The following is a 17,338-nucleotide window of genomic DNA, read 5'->3' on the forward strand; positions in this document are numbered from 1 at the left end:
CCTCCAGTCTCTGTGATTCAGTGAATATTAAGTGACGTCCATTTAAGCAATTAAGTAAAAAGTAACATTTGCAGAAAACATCAGTGATCCCAGCAAAATAAAAAAGAAATATAGTTCAGATTAATAATAAGAAAAGCCATTAAACCATTCTTCAGGATGCTTCCTTATTAAGCTGCATATAAATCAAATTATGAATTTCATCTCTTTGATGCATCAATAAGCTTTAATGGTTTGAGTGTCAAAGATTAAAACAAAGAGCAGCCTGCTGATATGCTAATATTATTTAATAGCATGCATGCATCCAGCTGACATTCGCTTGCTTTAAACTGGCCAGGCTCAGGCAGCATTTTGAACATGTGCTTTCATGAGTCTCAGCTCAGCATCTGACTAGGGCTTTAATGCATCTCTAATGCTTCAGCCCACTTTCAAATCAACCATTACTCACTTCTCATGCCATTACAGGGCACAAAAGCCTCGCTGTGAGATGCATGGTAAGATCATGAGGCTGTTTCTCATCCAACACTTTGGAAAACAGCTCCATTGTTTGCATTAAAAGCTTCTTTCACGCAATACTGGATCATAAAGTAAATAGTAAAAAGTGAAGTTTATATTAACACATTTGTGCTTCCATGGAGATACAGTTTAATGTAAACTCTGGGGTTACCAAAAGACGTAGGGAAGTTAGTACAGTAGTACAGTAACTGTTTTGATTAACACAATTTATATTTAGACACCCATTTTTGTACAACATGGTGATGTGTTTCGATTATATACTGATTTCCATGGTGATGCAAAAGTGATTTTTTTTTTTTCTGAGTTGGACTGAAAGACTGGGTATTTGACAGCCCAAACCAAACTCCTACGAAGAATTGTGAAAGTGCTGAGTGTTCAGTTATTCAGCCCCTCACCACAGCTCACCTGATACAACTCAGATGCATCTTCTGCGCAGGACTTGGGCAAAGGAGGCAGCCTGGGCAGGCCCTTTGTATGGCTCATTTTGTCATCTTCCATCTGCAGACAGACAAAAATCAATGACAAGTTTAAATGTGAAATGCTCATCTTCCTCATGCTCATGTGCTTCTGGCAAAAATGAAATACTATGTGTATATTAAACAATTTCCACAGGCAGTAGTTTCTATACCCCTCATGTTGTATTAAAATTGAATTAAATCAAAAGGTGAAATTGCATTTTATTAGCTGGAAATTTCCAGATGGTTGCAGGCAAATCTGTCTTAGGGTTTCAGCAATACAACTCTCTCTTTCTGATCTGTTTTCCACTTTCTGTGCATAGATTCCCATAGGTTAGGGACTCATATACAGCTAAGGGACACTGCAGTCCAATAATCAATTCTTTTCAGACTGACTTTTTATGGCAGGTACCATTTCAGTTAAATCATTATGACAGGGCACTGTAAAAATACAATTTGAACTATGTACTGTACAAGCCAGTATTTAAAGATATACAAAAGCAGCTACATAGGCACATCAGACGATGGGCAGACAGAGATTAGATATCTATAGACAGATAGGAGGGAAAATATTGTTAAGGCTTTTAAAAACACTATTTCAGGAAGTCACATTTTTCATATCAAAATTACATCATCACAACAAAAACAATAATACTATAATCTTGGTCTGTATCAAATCGTCATGCCCTACCTGCTTTACGCCTTCCATTTGCTTCATTAATCTGACGCTTTACAGTCGGTGTAAATTATTCTCCATAGCGTTTAAAGGAATTAAAGGTGTAGACACCCGTCGTTGCCAAGCCTGGGAAAGCTAACAGGGAAGTTGCGGTGAGGTCTCCATGTCATTGCAAAGGAAAGTTTACCTGCAGCTCGTTGCGTCTTGACGACAATGACGTTTTCATTGCGATCTATGTCAAGAAGTGCAGATTTTCACATATAAAACAGAAACACACAAACAGGCCGGTTTTGTGTGTTATTTAACTGGCACACATGTTATTGCTTTTAAAAATACACAACATGGCTGTGGTCTTCTATGCGTTTAAGGTTCTGATACCTTGTGAACCGACACGTTTGTGTAAAACACGTCTTTCCATACAGCTAAGTCCAAAGCGTTTGTTTTGCCAGTTTAAACACCGTTGAAACATGTTATTTAAATGCACACTATAAATTACAAATTACCTTTGGCACAGGCAAGCGTTTTTAATGTTTCCCCAAGAACTGAAGCGTATCTAAAGTCGATCGGCAATTTAACATACAATAAAGTTACATTACGACTTCGAAACGTTTATAGCGCTTTTTTAAAGTACCCAATTTACTTTCAATTGAAGGCAATCATTTCAAATCTTTGTCAAATAAACAAAAAGCGACAACCAGCGGTATTTCAAAGGGTCTGCGCTTCTCTGAGCCGCGCGCACAGCCATCCATTGACAGCAAACATCCGGGGCCAGTTGCCTGTGGTTACGCATCGCCGTGTCTTAGATACAGCGGCACACACTGGACACGCGTTTATTTTATAATGCACAAAACCTCTAATTATTCATTCATTCGTTTATTCAGGCGTCGCTTTTAAATGCTTATCCTAGACAAGAAAAATAAAGGGGCTATACAGACGCCAGAGACGGCCTGAGCGCCGGTAAAGGCCGCACTGCTCGGGCTCTGTGACGTGGCTTCACACTTCTACAACATGTTACTGGAAAAAGCGCACATACTCCACACACGTGCAGACACCGCACACAAGATCTACCAGATTGTAAATAATGGCTATTGCGATTGAGTCGCGCCCAAGAGAAATACTTCAATATTTGCCATGAAATAGCGTGCTCTGTAAGATATCTGTCAACGCGTATTTCGTTCGTATGTGGTAAAAGTCAAAAGGAGATAACACTGGATCTTACTCGTCCAGATCCACTCAATTGAATTTGATCTAACCAATCAACTGATGTCAATGTACAGAGTATTTTGAGCAGACCTTAATGAATGTATTTTTTGTTATCTGGGCGCAATAAGGGGTGGTTTCACAGCTCCATATAGTACTAGTCTTGGACTAGCCAATGTTATTTTAGCTGTGCTAGTTCACGATTAGTGCTAATCCAGGTCAAAGATATTAGCCGTGCTTGTGTAACAGAAATTGAGCTTCATGTCTATTGATACTTAGACAGAATATAGATATGTCCTATACTAAATGGTGTAAGACAATTTCACTAACCTGGGAAAATACCATACCACGAACCACAATATTATAGTATTTGTATAATACACAGTATTATTTCTTGGCAGACGCCCTTATCCATGGGGATTTACAAAACATAAACGCAATACAAAATGCAAAAATACATCAAACATTACAAATTCAGATTTACATAATACAAAGCAAATCAAAGCATAATACATTTTACAAATTCCAATTTACACAAGTGAATACAATAAATGAGGTCTTACATCCTGGTCATCCTAAGTAGAACAATTGTATCAGTCCCATAAATTACACAATGTACTGTCACAAATGACACCATGGTACACTATGTACCATAGTAAACTTTCTTATGGGAGAAAAAAAATAATAATCCAGGATTTAAACTGTATTACTTAGTCTACTTCTCATTGACACAATGTGTTAACTGTTCAAAGCTAGTAATTATAATTTCTCAGAAGAAAGTTATTTGATTGTATAAACTGTGTTCAATCTAACTCATGCTTTCAAATATTACACATAACCTTCAACAGTTATAGCCAATTTCCCTTGATCTCTAAAATATGATCCAGACGGTGTGTATTTCGCACACATACGTTTCTTTTTTGGGGGGTGGTGGGGGTGGTGTTGTGCACAATACACCAGGAAGTAAAAACAATGAAAGGACTAGGGATTTGCTACGTGCAGACACGAACGGGTTAAACGGCCCTCCGCGAAGAGCATTTAAATAAAGCGGCGGCTCGAGTTACACGGTCCCGATTCAGAGGCGGAAATAAGGTCATTGACACGTGAAATGGACATTAAAAAGGATAAACTGCCAATGCCACCTCCCCACTTGCAAAAGAAAGCCATCAGGAGCGAAAGAAGTGTTCATGCTACACCCCGGGTAAGTCAGCCATGACTTCGGTTTTGAAAACCCAGCTGAGTCGCTCTGCTCATCCGCGGGGAATGAAGATGCGCCGCGATCGCGCTTTCATAGCGCAGGTTTCCGCAGTTGCGCGGGTCTGCGCTGCTCCACCAATGGGATCCGAGGGATTCTGCAGATCTGCGCACGACGGCAGAAATCTGCGCTACACCAACTATTCGTCCGCCCGGAAACATTAGCGAAATAGAAAGATGGTGAATGGTCTTCCTGGGCATGGTTACAAGTTACGACAACACCTTCGTTGCATGAAACAATTGTATCGACCTCGTTAAGGCTGGTAAGATCAGAGCTGCGCTGAAGAGACACGGCCTTTGTTTACTCCCCTGCTCGGCTGGCAGCTGCGATTTGACACACGGCCTAGTTTGTATTACTGAGTTTTAATTCTTTCAAGTTGTTGCAATTATACATTGTAAACCTAGTATACATTTAGTTAGAGGTCTAGCTTCGCGATATGTTTGTAAATAGGAACTATGTCGAAAACTACAATGTCGATATAGATTTAAATTCATATGTCAAGTGGTGCTATAGTTATTGATTACATAGTTATTGTAGTTACTAATATAATAAATGTCCAGTGTATTTCTTATCTTACTTGAAATCTGCAAATGTGTATCCAGCAAGGAGAATCACATTATTATTTGACTTAAACTATCTGTGCTGTGGTATTAATATAAATACAGAACACGTCCAACTCAATCAATGTTGTATCCTCTAGGCAATCAACAATAATAACATTCGTTCTACCTATACTGTACCTACAATAATAAGAGGGTTATCTCAGAGTCCCAGAAATACAGCCAGGTAGCAAAGCAATAACATCTTCATTAACTGTGGTGTGATGGAGTCCAGTTATCTCAACAGAGTGAACATAATCAAGATTCTGCAATGCCAATCTGAAGCAGCACATTTATTTTCATACACATACATACACAGAATTTGAGTACCAGTGGGGGAAACGGCATACATCTATTTTAATGTATTGCTTTAAGTAACAAATAACGTGGTAACTAACTAGGACGAATGTCAATGAGTTTAATATAAGTTTAATAACTGCACATGACGTGGAAGTTGTTACAGTAAAAATAATAATAATAATTGAAGTGAGAGAAGCTGTATTGGGAATGGGCGTTTATGAGTAAAATAACCTTTTTATGTTCTGAGGGGGGTAAAGTAAGGATGTGTGGGGGATTCTTGCTCAATAGTAGATAATGACTGTGTATGCTTGTGCAGCCTATACGCATGCAGACAGAAACACACACCTACACACTTCACAGTACACAAGATAAAGTATGTGATTTATTCATTTCCTTCTATCCAATTTCCTTTTGGTAATCTGTACAGCTTGGAAGTCAGATTGAGCGGGCGCCTGTGTATTTCTCCCCTCGCAGATAAGCCTTATTCACACAATGTGGCGAAGTGAGGGCATTTCATTACCCAGGGAGATGCAGCAGCTACAGAGCCGATTCACTTCAATGATGTCCAGTCTAAACAGCAACTCCAAGGTAGGCTTCCTGACTGCTGGTATAATACAGCGATTTATTTTTCTCTCTCTTTTTTTTTTTTTTTTTAAAGATAGGGGGTGAAATCTTGAAAGTTTTGTATTTTACAGCAATCTGTTTAGGAAGTCACAGTGCCAGAGGTAGTTTTATTCCAAAAGCCTTATTGAAACAGAAAAAAAGAATAATGCAACTGACTTTTTAATTCTCCCATTATGTGTACTATGATATGACCTCTTTGGCATTCAGATATATTCAGGAAGCAGTTTACATAAGCAGAACATTACAGAGCTTTCAAGCACTAAAAGTATTTTTTCTTTTTCCCTTTTCGGGAATGATCTGCTGCTGATCAGTATTGAGTACAACTGTTAATTAGCTCAAGCCTCACTTTCAATAACTTATTACTAAAAGACAGATTGAAGATGCTGTCCTTCCTGCGCTCAGCTGCTGTGCTGTCTCCCCTCCTCAGGTGGCAGCATTCATGAGCACCACTTTAGGCCAGTACCTGGATGGCCACCCCTTCTTTGCCCTGGCTTTGCTTGTGTTCGGCGCCATGGCAGCCGTGCCCATTGGCCTCTTTCTCACATTTGCGATTGTCAGCTTCGTAACTGCTGCTTTTGGCTTCATCTGCTTGGAAGGTAAGTCACCGTTACTCCTTACGCTGCGCTTTTGGTCCAGGCAATTCACAGGCTCCAGTTGGACCTGCGAAATGAATGCAACCCAGCTTTAATAATTAAGAAGCCATTTACCAGAGAGCAGGGAAACGGAAACATTCATCAGACAGATTGGCCCTGGCAAGCTTTCCAGGCAGCATTGATTTCGGTCAGTGGGTGGCTATATTATATTATAATACAACAATTAATTTTGTGTACATTATTTTTAATAGTATTAAGTCAACACTAACCCAGGGAACGGGAGGTCACGAGTGTCTGTAGGCAGTCTGTTTGATTATTCACTCCTACAAGGCCCTTGACACTGTGCAGCAATACATAAAATAAACCTTCCGACTGCAGCATTAGACTTGCATTTTTTAGACTTTAAAATTGTCCTGTTATGATCTCTCATTGATATAAAATACCAACACATGGCAAGAATATAATTCGGTCCAAAGAGCAGAGAAGACCTGGACTTTGTAACGATACACCGCACACATACACAGCCATCGCGTGTTCTCCGAAAAGTGACGAGTGCATCTACGAAGCATGTGTTCTTTACGTTCGTAAATGTTTTTTTGAATGCCATATCGCAGAAGTCAAATCCCTCCTCTTTGTTTGGTTTCGGCCAATAGGTTTCCTACTAGTTTCCACATATATTCGGTGCTGGCAGTCTGGATCTGATAGCTTTCGTCTCTAGAGGTGACGTCACTGCCCTTGTGAACCGATATCCTGTCGCTGTACCCCCTTGCTCAGTCCATTGTATTCTCCCCAGGGTTCCTGCTGTCTCTCGGGGCAGTCACTCTACTGTGTGTGCTTGGTGGCCTGGCTATCGTCGCCTTTGTTGTATCTGCTGTTCTCACTGCCTTCTATATCACCACCTACAGCGCTCTCAACTACTACTACAGTCAACGGTACGGTACCACACCATGAAACTCGACTGTCGAGACATGGCACGAGAGAGGGATGGGTGATGGGAACTGCTCTCCCTAGTGACAAGATCTGCAAAAGCCTAGAATGTCAGAGGAACCTGGCAAAGCTGAGGAATAAATAATAAAAGCTTTATTAAAGATTTCCTAAAATATGTTATTTATTTAGTTGGTTTGCTTTGCTTCTCAAACTATCAGGGGAAAACAAGAGCTTCAAATATTGATTGCATCCCTAGCTTTTTTTTTATATCAGCCTTGAAAGGAAGAATGAGAATGATACTGAAGTAAAAGGCCTCCTGCAATCCCTTGCTTAAGATCTGGGGGGGAGCATTATACTGGTTCAGCTGAGGAAATTATTTGTTCAGTTATATAATGGAGAGGTCAGCGCAAGCTAAATCCTGAAAACACTGCTGTGTTCAAGGCCTAAACCTGAAATAGCCAGTCATTGTGCCTTAAGTAGCAAACAGTCATGGTATTTGTACTTCAGACAAGAAACCTGCATGTCACCAGACCTCATTCTGAGTGGCTTTAAGATGGCGGATGTATCCTATCAGCTATGGCATACGGGCACAGTGAGATGTGGCTTCATATCCATAAAGGGATTTTACTTTAGCCAAGTAAATATTACTTTCCTTACTCATGTTTTGTTACTGAGGGGGACAGAGAATCTATCAGATCTAGTAAGAATGCCACTGTAGGCTGAGTACATCTCTAATAAACTTTAGGGAAAAGGAATTTAAATTGAAATAAAAGGGCAGTCAAGTTTTGAGCTTTAAGGAATGATTGTTGATAAAGGATTTAACTGAGCATGATTATATGGTACTATTATTGGATCAATGAGAAGGCTTTAATGACTTCTGAATGTGTTAATTGCACTGCAATTCCATGTTGATATAGTCTCTTGGAAGATTATTTTATCTACGTTTCTTATGTCAAGGGTGCATGATTTGCAATTTGTAGACTCCTGCAGTTCAAGGATATTCAAAATAGGATATTGTGGGGTTTTTCTGTTCTTTTTTTTTGCATCAGTGATTTTATTTTTGTCAAACAGTTAAAGCTTGACAAAAATGAGTACACTTGCAACAAGAACCAAGCAAGCAATGAATTATACACAATAGTATCTCAGAGCCTGCAAAATGTTCCTCTATGTTGCCACAAACACATTTCCCATTTTTTTTATTTTGTATAATTGGTTCAATTATGCAACAGTAGCTGAATGTACCAAACATCAGGAATCAGTCTTAAAGAATAAACTGGAAGGTCTGGTATTTAAATTGACATGCATTTTGTCAGTCCTTTTTGGATTTCATACTGTATTTTTTTTATTTTCTTTATTATGTTGTCAAACATCATCTGATTCTGTGAAGCAATTAAGGTGACAACAAGACCGCTCTATACACAGAGTGATTGGACTGACCATGTCTTTATAATGACTGTGGGGTAGACCGAGATTTTGCTCGTTACAAGACATAGAGTGGTTCTGAAAGGCATTTTTTTTTTTTTTCGTTCACAAAAACATGCTGATAATGGAAACAGCAGACAGATTAAATCAAAGGTAAATAGATGCTGTCTCACACAGCTGGTATCAAATGCTTCAGGTTCCCATTCATGTGTGAGGGACACAAAGCTCTAGGGGAATGTTTTGAAAAGCTTATTTCTCAGCAGTAATTCAGCATTCAATTACAACAGAAGTCAAAATCTCCAAGAAACAAAACTCAAAAAGTCACAGTAACACAGGCAATCAGTCAGCGGTCTTTCTTCTGACATTGTGTGCTCAGTCTTCCTGGGTTTAATGTGCCTGATGTGCAGTACTTAGAATTCTAAATAAAAGTCAGTTTCAGTTCAAGAGAATTTGTATGGTTTGTTTTTTACTTTTGAAGGGGAGTATAGGTTCCTATAAAACCAAAACAAATACTAAATAAAGAAACACACCAGTTCATGCTGTTCGGTTCAGTATTTGCAGGAGACAAAATCCATTTGTTTTCATTTCAACAGAATAAAATTGTTTAGATGAGATCTTTAAAATTGACCATTATCAAGAGCAACAAATAGCTAAAAAAACATGAAATGTTTCTTTAATGAATGTTATGATGAAGCATTTTGGTTTTTTTCTTTAATAGAAGACAATCTGCTGATCAGTGAGATTTTTGCCATTATAATAACAACACTTGTTGTTAGATACTAATTTGCGCCAATCTTATTTGTTTTCCATCAATATATTGTACCATTCAACATGTGAAAAGATATCACCAGTTTGGTATTTACAATGAGACACTGTAAACATGGTGGATATCTAAATAAAACACATGCAAATATAAACTTTTAGAAATGTGTGATAAATTCCATAATAAGCCTCTTTTAGGGAGAGTGTAAAGATGTTTATTTCTTAACTTTCAGTTTGTTTCAAAACAGAAACACAAACTAAGGTCTTTAAACACAGTGTTCTTCTGACATTTCAGTCAAGCAACAGTATTCAATCATGTCACATCTAGGAACCAAGTTGGCACTACATGTGGATTTGATTCCATACATCACATAAGAAGGATTTAATATTTTATTCATTTTTGTTACGAAAGGGAAAGTCCCCCCCTCATTCCTCCTCACTGTAAGCCCTGTGTAACAATGGGCATGATTAATAAAAAAATCTGTTAATGAGGGGAATGACGTTCTCTTTTCTCCCTCAATTCTAAGACTTCCATTATGTCTAAAGACACAATATGTATGTGATTATGTACTGTGATATAACCGTCTGTGACATTGTCTGGTGTGTGATTCATCCCAAATTCAATATCAACTGCTCTGTAAACAAGAATCATTAAATTCAGCCATGGTGTAATTGGCTCACTTTAAAAAGGTGGCTTGTTATGTCTGTGGTTCACATTATGAAGGCAATAAATGTATAAGGTGGTGCTTAAAATGTATAACTATTGGGAACACTTAATAACTAAGGACAATCTTGATGATAGAAGAAACCAAAGGACTTGAACCATTTCATGTAAGTTTCCACTTTTTCTCTTGTTCTATAGTTCATCTAGAATGAAGCAGGACCCCATTGGGAGCCCTTCAGGACCAGAGACAATCCCGTCCCCCCAGGAACAGAAGGGAAAGTAAACCAAGCCTCAGGACTGGGCCCACTGACTACACAGACACGGCTCCCACCACCTGGGTGTCAACCTCACAGGGCCTCTTGTGGGCTGTAGGATCTGCTAGTTTTTTTGGTCCAGCTTAGTGCTTTTAACTACTCCATTTGAACGGAGACAATAGTACAGTATCTCCTTCCTTTTCTTTCTATTTTGGCGTGTTCACACATTTCTGACCCTTGAAAGACCCTGGGGTGTGTGCTTTAAGTGCAATTCAGCAATTAAGCTGTGATTTCAGAGCCCACACATCTTAGGAGCCAGATTCCCCTGTAGCTTTCAAGGACTGACATGATAGACTCCTGCTCTATATGAATGTCACTACATACGGCTTACAGAGGCTCTCTTTCATACTTCATTTTTGTTGTTTTTGTTTTAGAGGTAGTCTTGATTTAACAAAGCAGAAACTTTTTTGTTGCCTTGTTATCTCTGCTGCATTAATAGTGATATTTATTTAGAAATGATTTTAGGCTGTAATGTAATGAAATGCCATATACTAACTGCAAAGTTTAGACTTTACGGAGTATGTACCTCAGTCTCACCATAAGTATAAATAATTATATTTGTAGTTTTCTATACCTAAGAAAGAACATCCATCATTCACACACAGCTCATACAGTTACTTAATAATTTTGTATAGCTTTTTGATTTGGCTTTGTGTTAGCTTATTATTATTATTTATTTATTAGTAGATGCCCTTTGCCCTACAGTTTTTGCAGTTTACTGACTTAGTTTACACAAGAAGCAATACAAAGTGCTGTAATGCAACCAGTACAAAATACAATAGGATACATCCTAATAAAATTAGCTAAAATTATTGCAGACAATACAGGAGCTAAAGCGACTAGACAACTAGACAACTGCCATTCATCTGAGTCTAGCACTGAGCTTCATTCCAAGTCAAGTACTTCATAGAATAAAAACAAAAGAAAGAAGCAAATCCTTGTTTAGTTGATGTAAATTGCAATTCAGACAGAGCAGTACAGGTAGTCCCAATGGATATGAGTTCCTACATTAGATCTGCCATTTCCCTTATGGGTGCTCTGAGTAGCCTGTGTGGTTACAGTGTCTGTGAAAGCACGTTGCAGGACGAGCTGTGTGAGAGATGTGCCAGAGACCACAGAACCAGTACATTATTACAGAAAGGAAACTGCACAGGGCCCAAGCAGAATTCCTGCAGCACGCACCATTATGTGGCAGCAGTGTGGAGTAGAGGTCAGGGCTCTGGACTCCTGAGTGGAGGGGCGTGGGTTCAGTCCTAGGTGGGGGACACTGCTGTTGTACCCTTGAGCAAAGTACTTTAACTAGATCGCTCCATAGACTGCTGTATAAATGAGTAATTGTATGTAAAAAATAATGTGATGTATTATAACAATTGTATGTCATCCTGGATAAGGGCTTCTGCTGAGAAATATGATGATAATAAAACATCTTCCATCTCCCTTTACCAACATCCAATCTGGGTTGCTGACAGAGCTTCTGCTATGTGTCCGCCTGTGCAGGTGGGTTGTGCTGCAATATGGTATTTCGTATGTCGTCAGATTGTTTTATTGGGTCCACAGTGTAGGATCAGTGTAGGACTGCATGAGGAATGGTAACTGCCAAATTCAAAAGGCTGGGAATTAAAGTGAATGTGACCCTTCTGCAGTTAAAATAAAAGGGCAACATGGGCAACTGTGTACATTCCTTATCTGACTTGCCCCCCTAAGGCATGGGGGAAGAAAGCATTTTGAGTTTCCAAGATGCATTTATAGGCAAAAGTATTTTCTTTGATGCTTTAATGTAACCGACAACGTTTTGGTCACACGCTTATTTTTGTTAAGAACAGGGGTGCACAATATATTTTTAAAAAGGGCCTTTCTCATACAAAATTAAGACGGCGGGCCAACCCAGAGGGGAGTGTTGCGCACCGGTAGAGGTTGTGGGGGTGCGGACGTAGTGCAAATTGGGGGGGTTGGGTGGGGGTGCCGACTATTTTTTTAAGAGTTCATTCATGGGTCGCATGTTGTGCACCACTGGGTTAGAGAGTAGTCCTCTTTTACAGGTAAATAAGTAATGTTATGAGGTCTCGTATTGTATAAAATATGTCATCTCATATTGGTTCTGGCTCCACAAAAAAAATAAAAAACATTTATTTTCATTAAATTTAACAATGAACAAGGATGATACAATCTTCAAGGACACTGTGGGGCTAACACTCTTGCCAATAGAAAGCCTGAAACTTTGACTGTGGTATTCAGTACAGTATGCCTAGGTTAATCATATAATGGGGGGAAATTAATAAATACAGATTGGCAGCTGTGGTTGGTTGTTTAATCAAAACGGAACATGTATGTGCAGAAGTGTTTTGTAAAGTAAGGGCAATCAAAGCTAGCCTGAGTAGCTGGGCTGCCTTCACAAATACCCCAGTGGTGGCTATTGAATTCATTATGTTTCGAACACTGTATGCATTTTGGAAGTATCTGTTTCCACCCAACTCCTTAGTGAAAGCTGCAAATCTACTGAGAATATAAATCATTGTGTATTTTTTTTTTCCATTCACTTTCCTAACAGATAAATATTGATAAATAACAACCATTTATTGTGTATATAACTCTCTCTGACACCTGATGATGCTGCATGCAGCTCTGCGTATGAGTGTTTTTTCCTGTTGCATTTTTATTTATTATTATTATTATTATTATTATTATTATTGCATTAACATCCACTAAACTCTACTGTGAAGAGATGTGTTTAACATATGTGGCTAAATCTTTAAAAAAGTTATTTTTAAATAAACGTTTATTTCTGTTAAATGCATCTTTGAAGAGGTTTTCATTAAAAGCCCCCCTCCTGTTCAGTGCACTTCACTGCTATATTTGTGTCATTTGCATCTTCCTCCTTCCTCTTTCCTAATTGTCTATTCAGGACTGATTAATGTAATTCACTGTGCAATGGTCATTTCACATCCTCACCCTAATAACACATGCAGAAGTAATGATAAGAGTCCAGTTGCTGTTAGTGGCCCCGCTGCTCAGTTTGCAGTTTTCAGGACAAGTACATCCCCGTAATTATTAGTCATTTCAAAGGCATCTCCCCAAGGTGAAGATGTGCACCAGCCATTCCGGATATGAAAACTAACAAAGAAAATGAGGCATAAGTAATGGTCCCCAACTCCCCCTGCCCCCTGGGATGCTGTAGCACAAATGAGTTATTCTCAAAAGAAGGAGCTCAGCCATGTGAGGCACATTTGCAAAAACATCACAAATATTTCTCAAGATTTGTTATTTTACAGTTTTTGTATATGCTGGCTAAATCCCCTGCTGGTTTAGAGATAGGAAATTAATTTCAGCGAATCCTGAGACACACTGAAATATCCCCATGCTATCTCCACAATGCATTCTGCCTAGTTACTGCCCATTCTTCTCATACAGAGAATGGCAAAATTAATTGTACATCTGCTCTCAACAAAATTAAAGTAATAGAATGCCCATATTTGAGGCATCCTCTATAAAATATGAAAAACATGTACGTCTATGTGCCTAGCTTGGTATATCTTACAAGTCTGGACTGTGCAAATACACAGGCTATGACAATCAAAGTATAACATATTCCCTGAAATACATTCCTACACTGTATTATTATGCCAAAGATGTCTGCTTTCAGAACATCACAAAAATTCTGACTTTCGATTATACAGCATTCTGGTTTGCAAGTTCTTGCTTTAAGTTATGTTTTTCTTTATTATGAAAGGTGCAGCATATTTTATATGGAGTAGTCTTTTTATTGAACAAGTAAAAGGGCAACACTTAAAGATTGTGCAATAATTACAATAACTATTATAATTACCATTTCCAAATGGCAAAAACATAAGAAGGGCTTGGTAGAGAATTCAGGAAAGGTTTGCATCAAAATACTCTACAATAGTGTGTTCGCTCATTGATGAATGGCAGAACCAACGACATCCTGAGAATCCTCCCCTATAATTAGTGCCTCTGATAACGGAGACCTGTGGCTCCCTTCCAGCTAGGTTGAATGGGTTTCTAGATCTACAAGTAATTACTAAAAGCAATTAAAAGAACATGAAATTAACTGCAGGCAAGCTGAAATATTAGATAAGCATTCTACATCTTCTGTGTACTGCCCACAGTGTTTATACATGCTAAGGGGGATGAGAGGGGAGTTAATTAATAAAGGCTTTCCAATTTGTGGGAACTATGGATAGGATGTTATGGATAAGTGTGTTTTATTTGAAGGATTATATGAAGTCCATTTCCAATTAATCCCACTGTGAATTCAAAGGCTAAGAAGTATGAATCTTTCATACAGTCCACCAGAAACCGGTGCACAGTTGTTTGAGGTTTATAGACCGGATCACAGCGGAAAGTTCCCTGGAAAATAATGGACACTGTAATCAGTATTTGATCTACTAACAAGAACTCAGGGATTTACTTTTTTATTTTACAGTGAAAAATTATTTAAAGTAAAGAACACATTTAATGCAAAACAGAATAAAACCATTTAGTCAGTTAAGTCAAACATATCCTTGAATATCTTCATCACAGCAAAGCGTCTGCCGACCTCCACTCTGACTAAAGTACTGCAGATTGTAAACAACTGAGTAAAAATCATGGAAATACGGTCTGAGTTTATTATTGTGCTTGGAAGGCTGATTTTGTCAGATGTCATATGCTAATCAAGACTGGGCTGGGTTAGAACATGGGAAAAGAAGGCCATAAGAAAAATTATGTTTCAGATGGAGAGGATGTGACAGCAGTAAATTCTCACAGCAGCTTGGGTAACTGAACATTCCCCCTTTGAAATAATTGACACTGTAATAATGCCTTAATGTTCAAATGTAATGCCTTAGAAATGTTAGAAATGTACTGGCTTAAATGTAGACAGGGACGTTTATAGACTTCAAGTTTATTCTATTGTATCAGTGGGCGGGGGGGGGTGCTGATAATGTTTTTGTTTCAGAGGGGGTGGGGGGGTTGCTGACAGTGTGTTGCAGAGTTACTTCTGGGGCTGAGAGAAAATACAGGGGGGCTGAAGCGACACCCCTGAATGTAGGTATTATTTTCCTTATTGTCAAAACTGATTATAGATCAAGAACGCTTTCAATTCCAAACTGTATATAAAATTCTGGTCAAATGTAACAATGGATGCATTCATCACCTTTATGGGAAACCAGCTAAGGAAATTCTGGTTTCAGTGCCAGAGGGTGGCACGGTAGCTGGCTACGACAGGAGCCTGAGTAACTCACGTCCCCAGTACCCCAGTCCACTCAGCTGAGAACAAACCTGCCACAGGCTGGTATTGATTGTAGGGGAAAGTCAATTCTATCTGCTTGCACCATAGATACTGGGAATAAGCACCAGCCCTCAAGAGACACATCAGCTTGAAAGAGGATTTAGCCATTAGCTTTCTGAACATACTTGCATGTCTGCTCTTGCATTCTTCATTCTGCATGTCAGTATGTGTCTTTGCATTTGTGTTTATTTGTCCCCTGTGGCTGTGGTCTGAGTGTGATGTGAGAAATAATTTCCAATAAAGAGCTCTGTTTTCCTGAAAGGGAAGCTATCCAAGCTAAAAAAGTTGAATTTATTTTTAGATAATGACAGAACACTTGCTGTAAATTGTATATGTAATGAATTGAACTAAAGCAATTTAATTAGATTAACCTTTACAAATATTAATGGAAAGAAATACTGTAAAAACAACTATACACCACACCAGATAGTTTGTTTTCTATGTTTCTATGTATGTTTTCTCTATGTATATTTCTACGATTCTACTGTATTAGTAGACTCACAGTGCTTGAGTGAACATCTATTTGAGGGAAATTGGCTGTCTGGTGGCATGATAACTATTTTCCATACAGGTTCGTTTAATTCTGCTGCTCCTGCATACACGCACACAGCACATTTGAATTTATATGTAAATTGTGTCCGTTTACACAGTCGCCTCAATAGCCGATAAGCAAGCAGAGGATATTTATTCTTACGCTTCCCCCCCGCTCTTTGCATGCAGTTGTTTTCTCATTCCCACAGAGAAGTATACAGATATTTGAAACTGATATTTGCCCATGCGTATTTATTGATTTAAATCACCGAAACAAATCCCAGCCATAATAAGTATTAAACAATAAAAAAAAAACACGGGAAACAGGCAGATCGCGCTGTTCAAGTCAAAACATAATAAAATGAACTAATGTGTTTTGTTAATACACGTGTGTGTGTGTGTGTGTAAAACTGGTTGGACTAATTTCACACATAATTAGTACCTCTCTAAACACTGCACATTCTGCTAAAATAAAAGCGCTTTTGGTGAGTGATCACTATGCAGTTTTATACAAGTGTTGCATATGCTCTTTATACCTGGCCGTGTCCTGTGTATTTGTGCAGTATGTTGAAGTTGATCTACTTCTCTCCGCTCCAGGTACGCAGCACCACGGACAGCGACAGGTTTCAGCAGGAGTTAACGGGGCGCTGGGGGTGGAGCGGCTCTCTGCTGAAACACTTGCCACACCTGGCTTTGAGGCTTGCTGCACTCCGAGCGTCACTCCTCACTTCAGCGCTGTGGTATAAGGGACGGGGGGTAAAAGCACTCATGTTGCTAATCTAGGAGGACTTCTGTTTAGGTTAAGGAAGGAAACCGCGCTGGTGCCAAGTATGGATTTTACTGAAAGTCTGAATTCCACCACGAATAGTTCGTTCTGGAGACAGAATGTGTCTAATCCAGGTGATTCATGCCTTCGCTTTGTTTATCTGTTGTTTTAAATTGTGTTTTTTAAGTGTTATTACTGTACGCTTTGCTGTATAGTATATGCTGTTGTTCTCTTTTATTGTGGGTCAGCTTATTTTGTATTCTACATTTTGGTGCAGAACCTTTTTCACCTCTTTGCAGAATGTTGAACAGATTCATATTGAGGTAACTGTGGACACCTGAATGCTTGCTGTGTTGTCGTATTCGTTTTTATTTTATCATTATTTTTTGTATTTATCTGACACAAAAATAAGGAATATTTAATGTCTTACAGATGCGATTAAATATGTTG

General features: G+C 38.7%; 2 protein-coding genes across 6 annotated transcripts in view; one reads left to right on the forward strand and one right to left on the reverse strand.

Moving 5' to 3' along the window:
- Nucleotides 1-2,398, reverse strand: part of dnah3 (dynein axonemal heavy chain 3) — a 63,297-nt gene extending 60,899 nt beyond the window's left edge. Inside the window, exons 1-3 of the mRNA XM_066689917.1 lie at nucleotides 2,148-2,398; nucleotides 1,660-1,779; nucleotides 919-1,011 (exon numbers count right to left, since the gene is read on the reverse strand). Coding sequence (XP_066546014.1) covers nucleotides 919-1,011; nucleotides 1,660-1,686 — 120 coding nt within the window. The 5' untranslated portion in view covers nucleotides 1,687-1,779; nucleotides 2,148-2,398. The remainder of the gene's footprint in view (nucleotides 1-918; nucleotides 1,012-1,659; nucleotides 1,780-2,147) is intronic.
- A 62-nt stretch (nucleotides 2,399-2,460) lies between these two features.
- LOC136712276 (lipid droplet assembly factor 1) lies at nucleotides 2,461-11,746 on the forward strand. Of its 5 annotated transcripts, none has more exons than XM_066688746.1 (5): nucleotides 2,461-4,045; nucleotides 5,473-5,586; nucleotides 6,050-6,218; nucleotides 7,121-7,147; nucleotides 10,189-11,746. In XM_066688746.1, the coding sequence occupies exons 1-5, from the start codon at nucleotides 3,953-3,955 to the stop codon at nucleotides 10,200-10,202; spliced, it is 417 nt and encodes a 138-aa protein (XP_066544843.1). In that variant the 5' UTR covers nucleotides 2,461-3,952; the 3' UTR covers nucleotides 10,203-11,746. The 5 variants fall into 5 exon arrangements, with proteins under 5 accessions (XP_066544843.1, XP_066544838.1, XP_066544841.1 ...); XM_066688741.1 differs by having other exon boundaries at nucleotides 3,598-4,045; nucleotides 7,009-7,147; XM_066688744.1 differs by lacking the exon at nucleotides 2,461-4,045 and adding an exon at nucleotides 4,211-4,444 and having other exon boundaries at nucleotides 7,009-7,147.
- The last annotated feature ends 5,592 nt before the right edge of the window (nucleotides 11,747-17,338 follow it).

The sequence above is a fragment of the Amia ocellicauda genome, chromosome 17 (genome assembly GCF_036373705.1).
Source record: "Amia ocellicauda isolate fAmiCal2 chromosome 17, fAmiCal2.hap1, whole genome shotgun sequence".
NCBI classification, from domain to species: domain Eukaryota; kingdom Metazoa; phylum Chordata; class Actinopteri; order Amiiformes; family Amiidae; genus Amia; species Amia ocellicauda.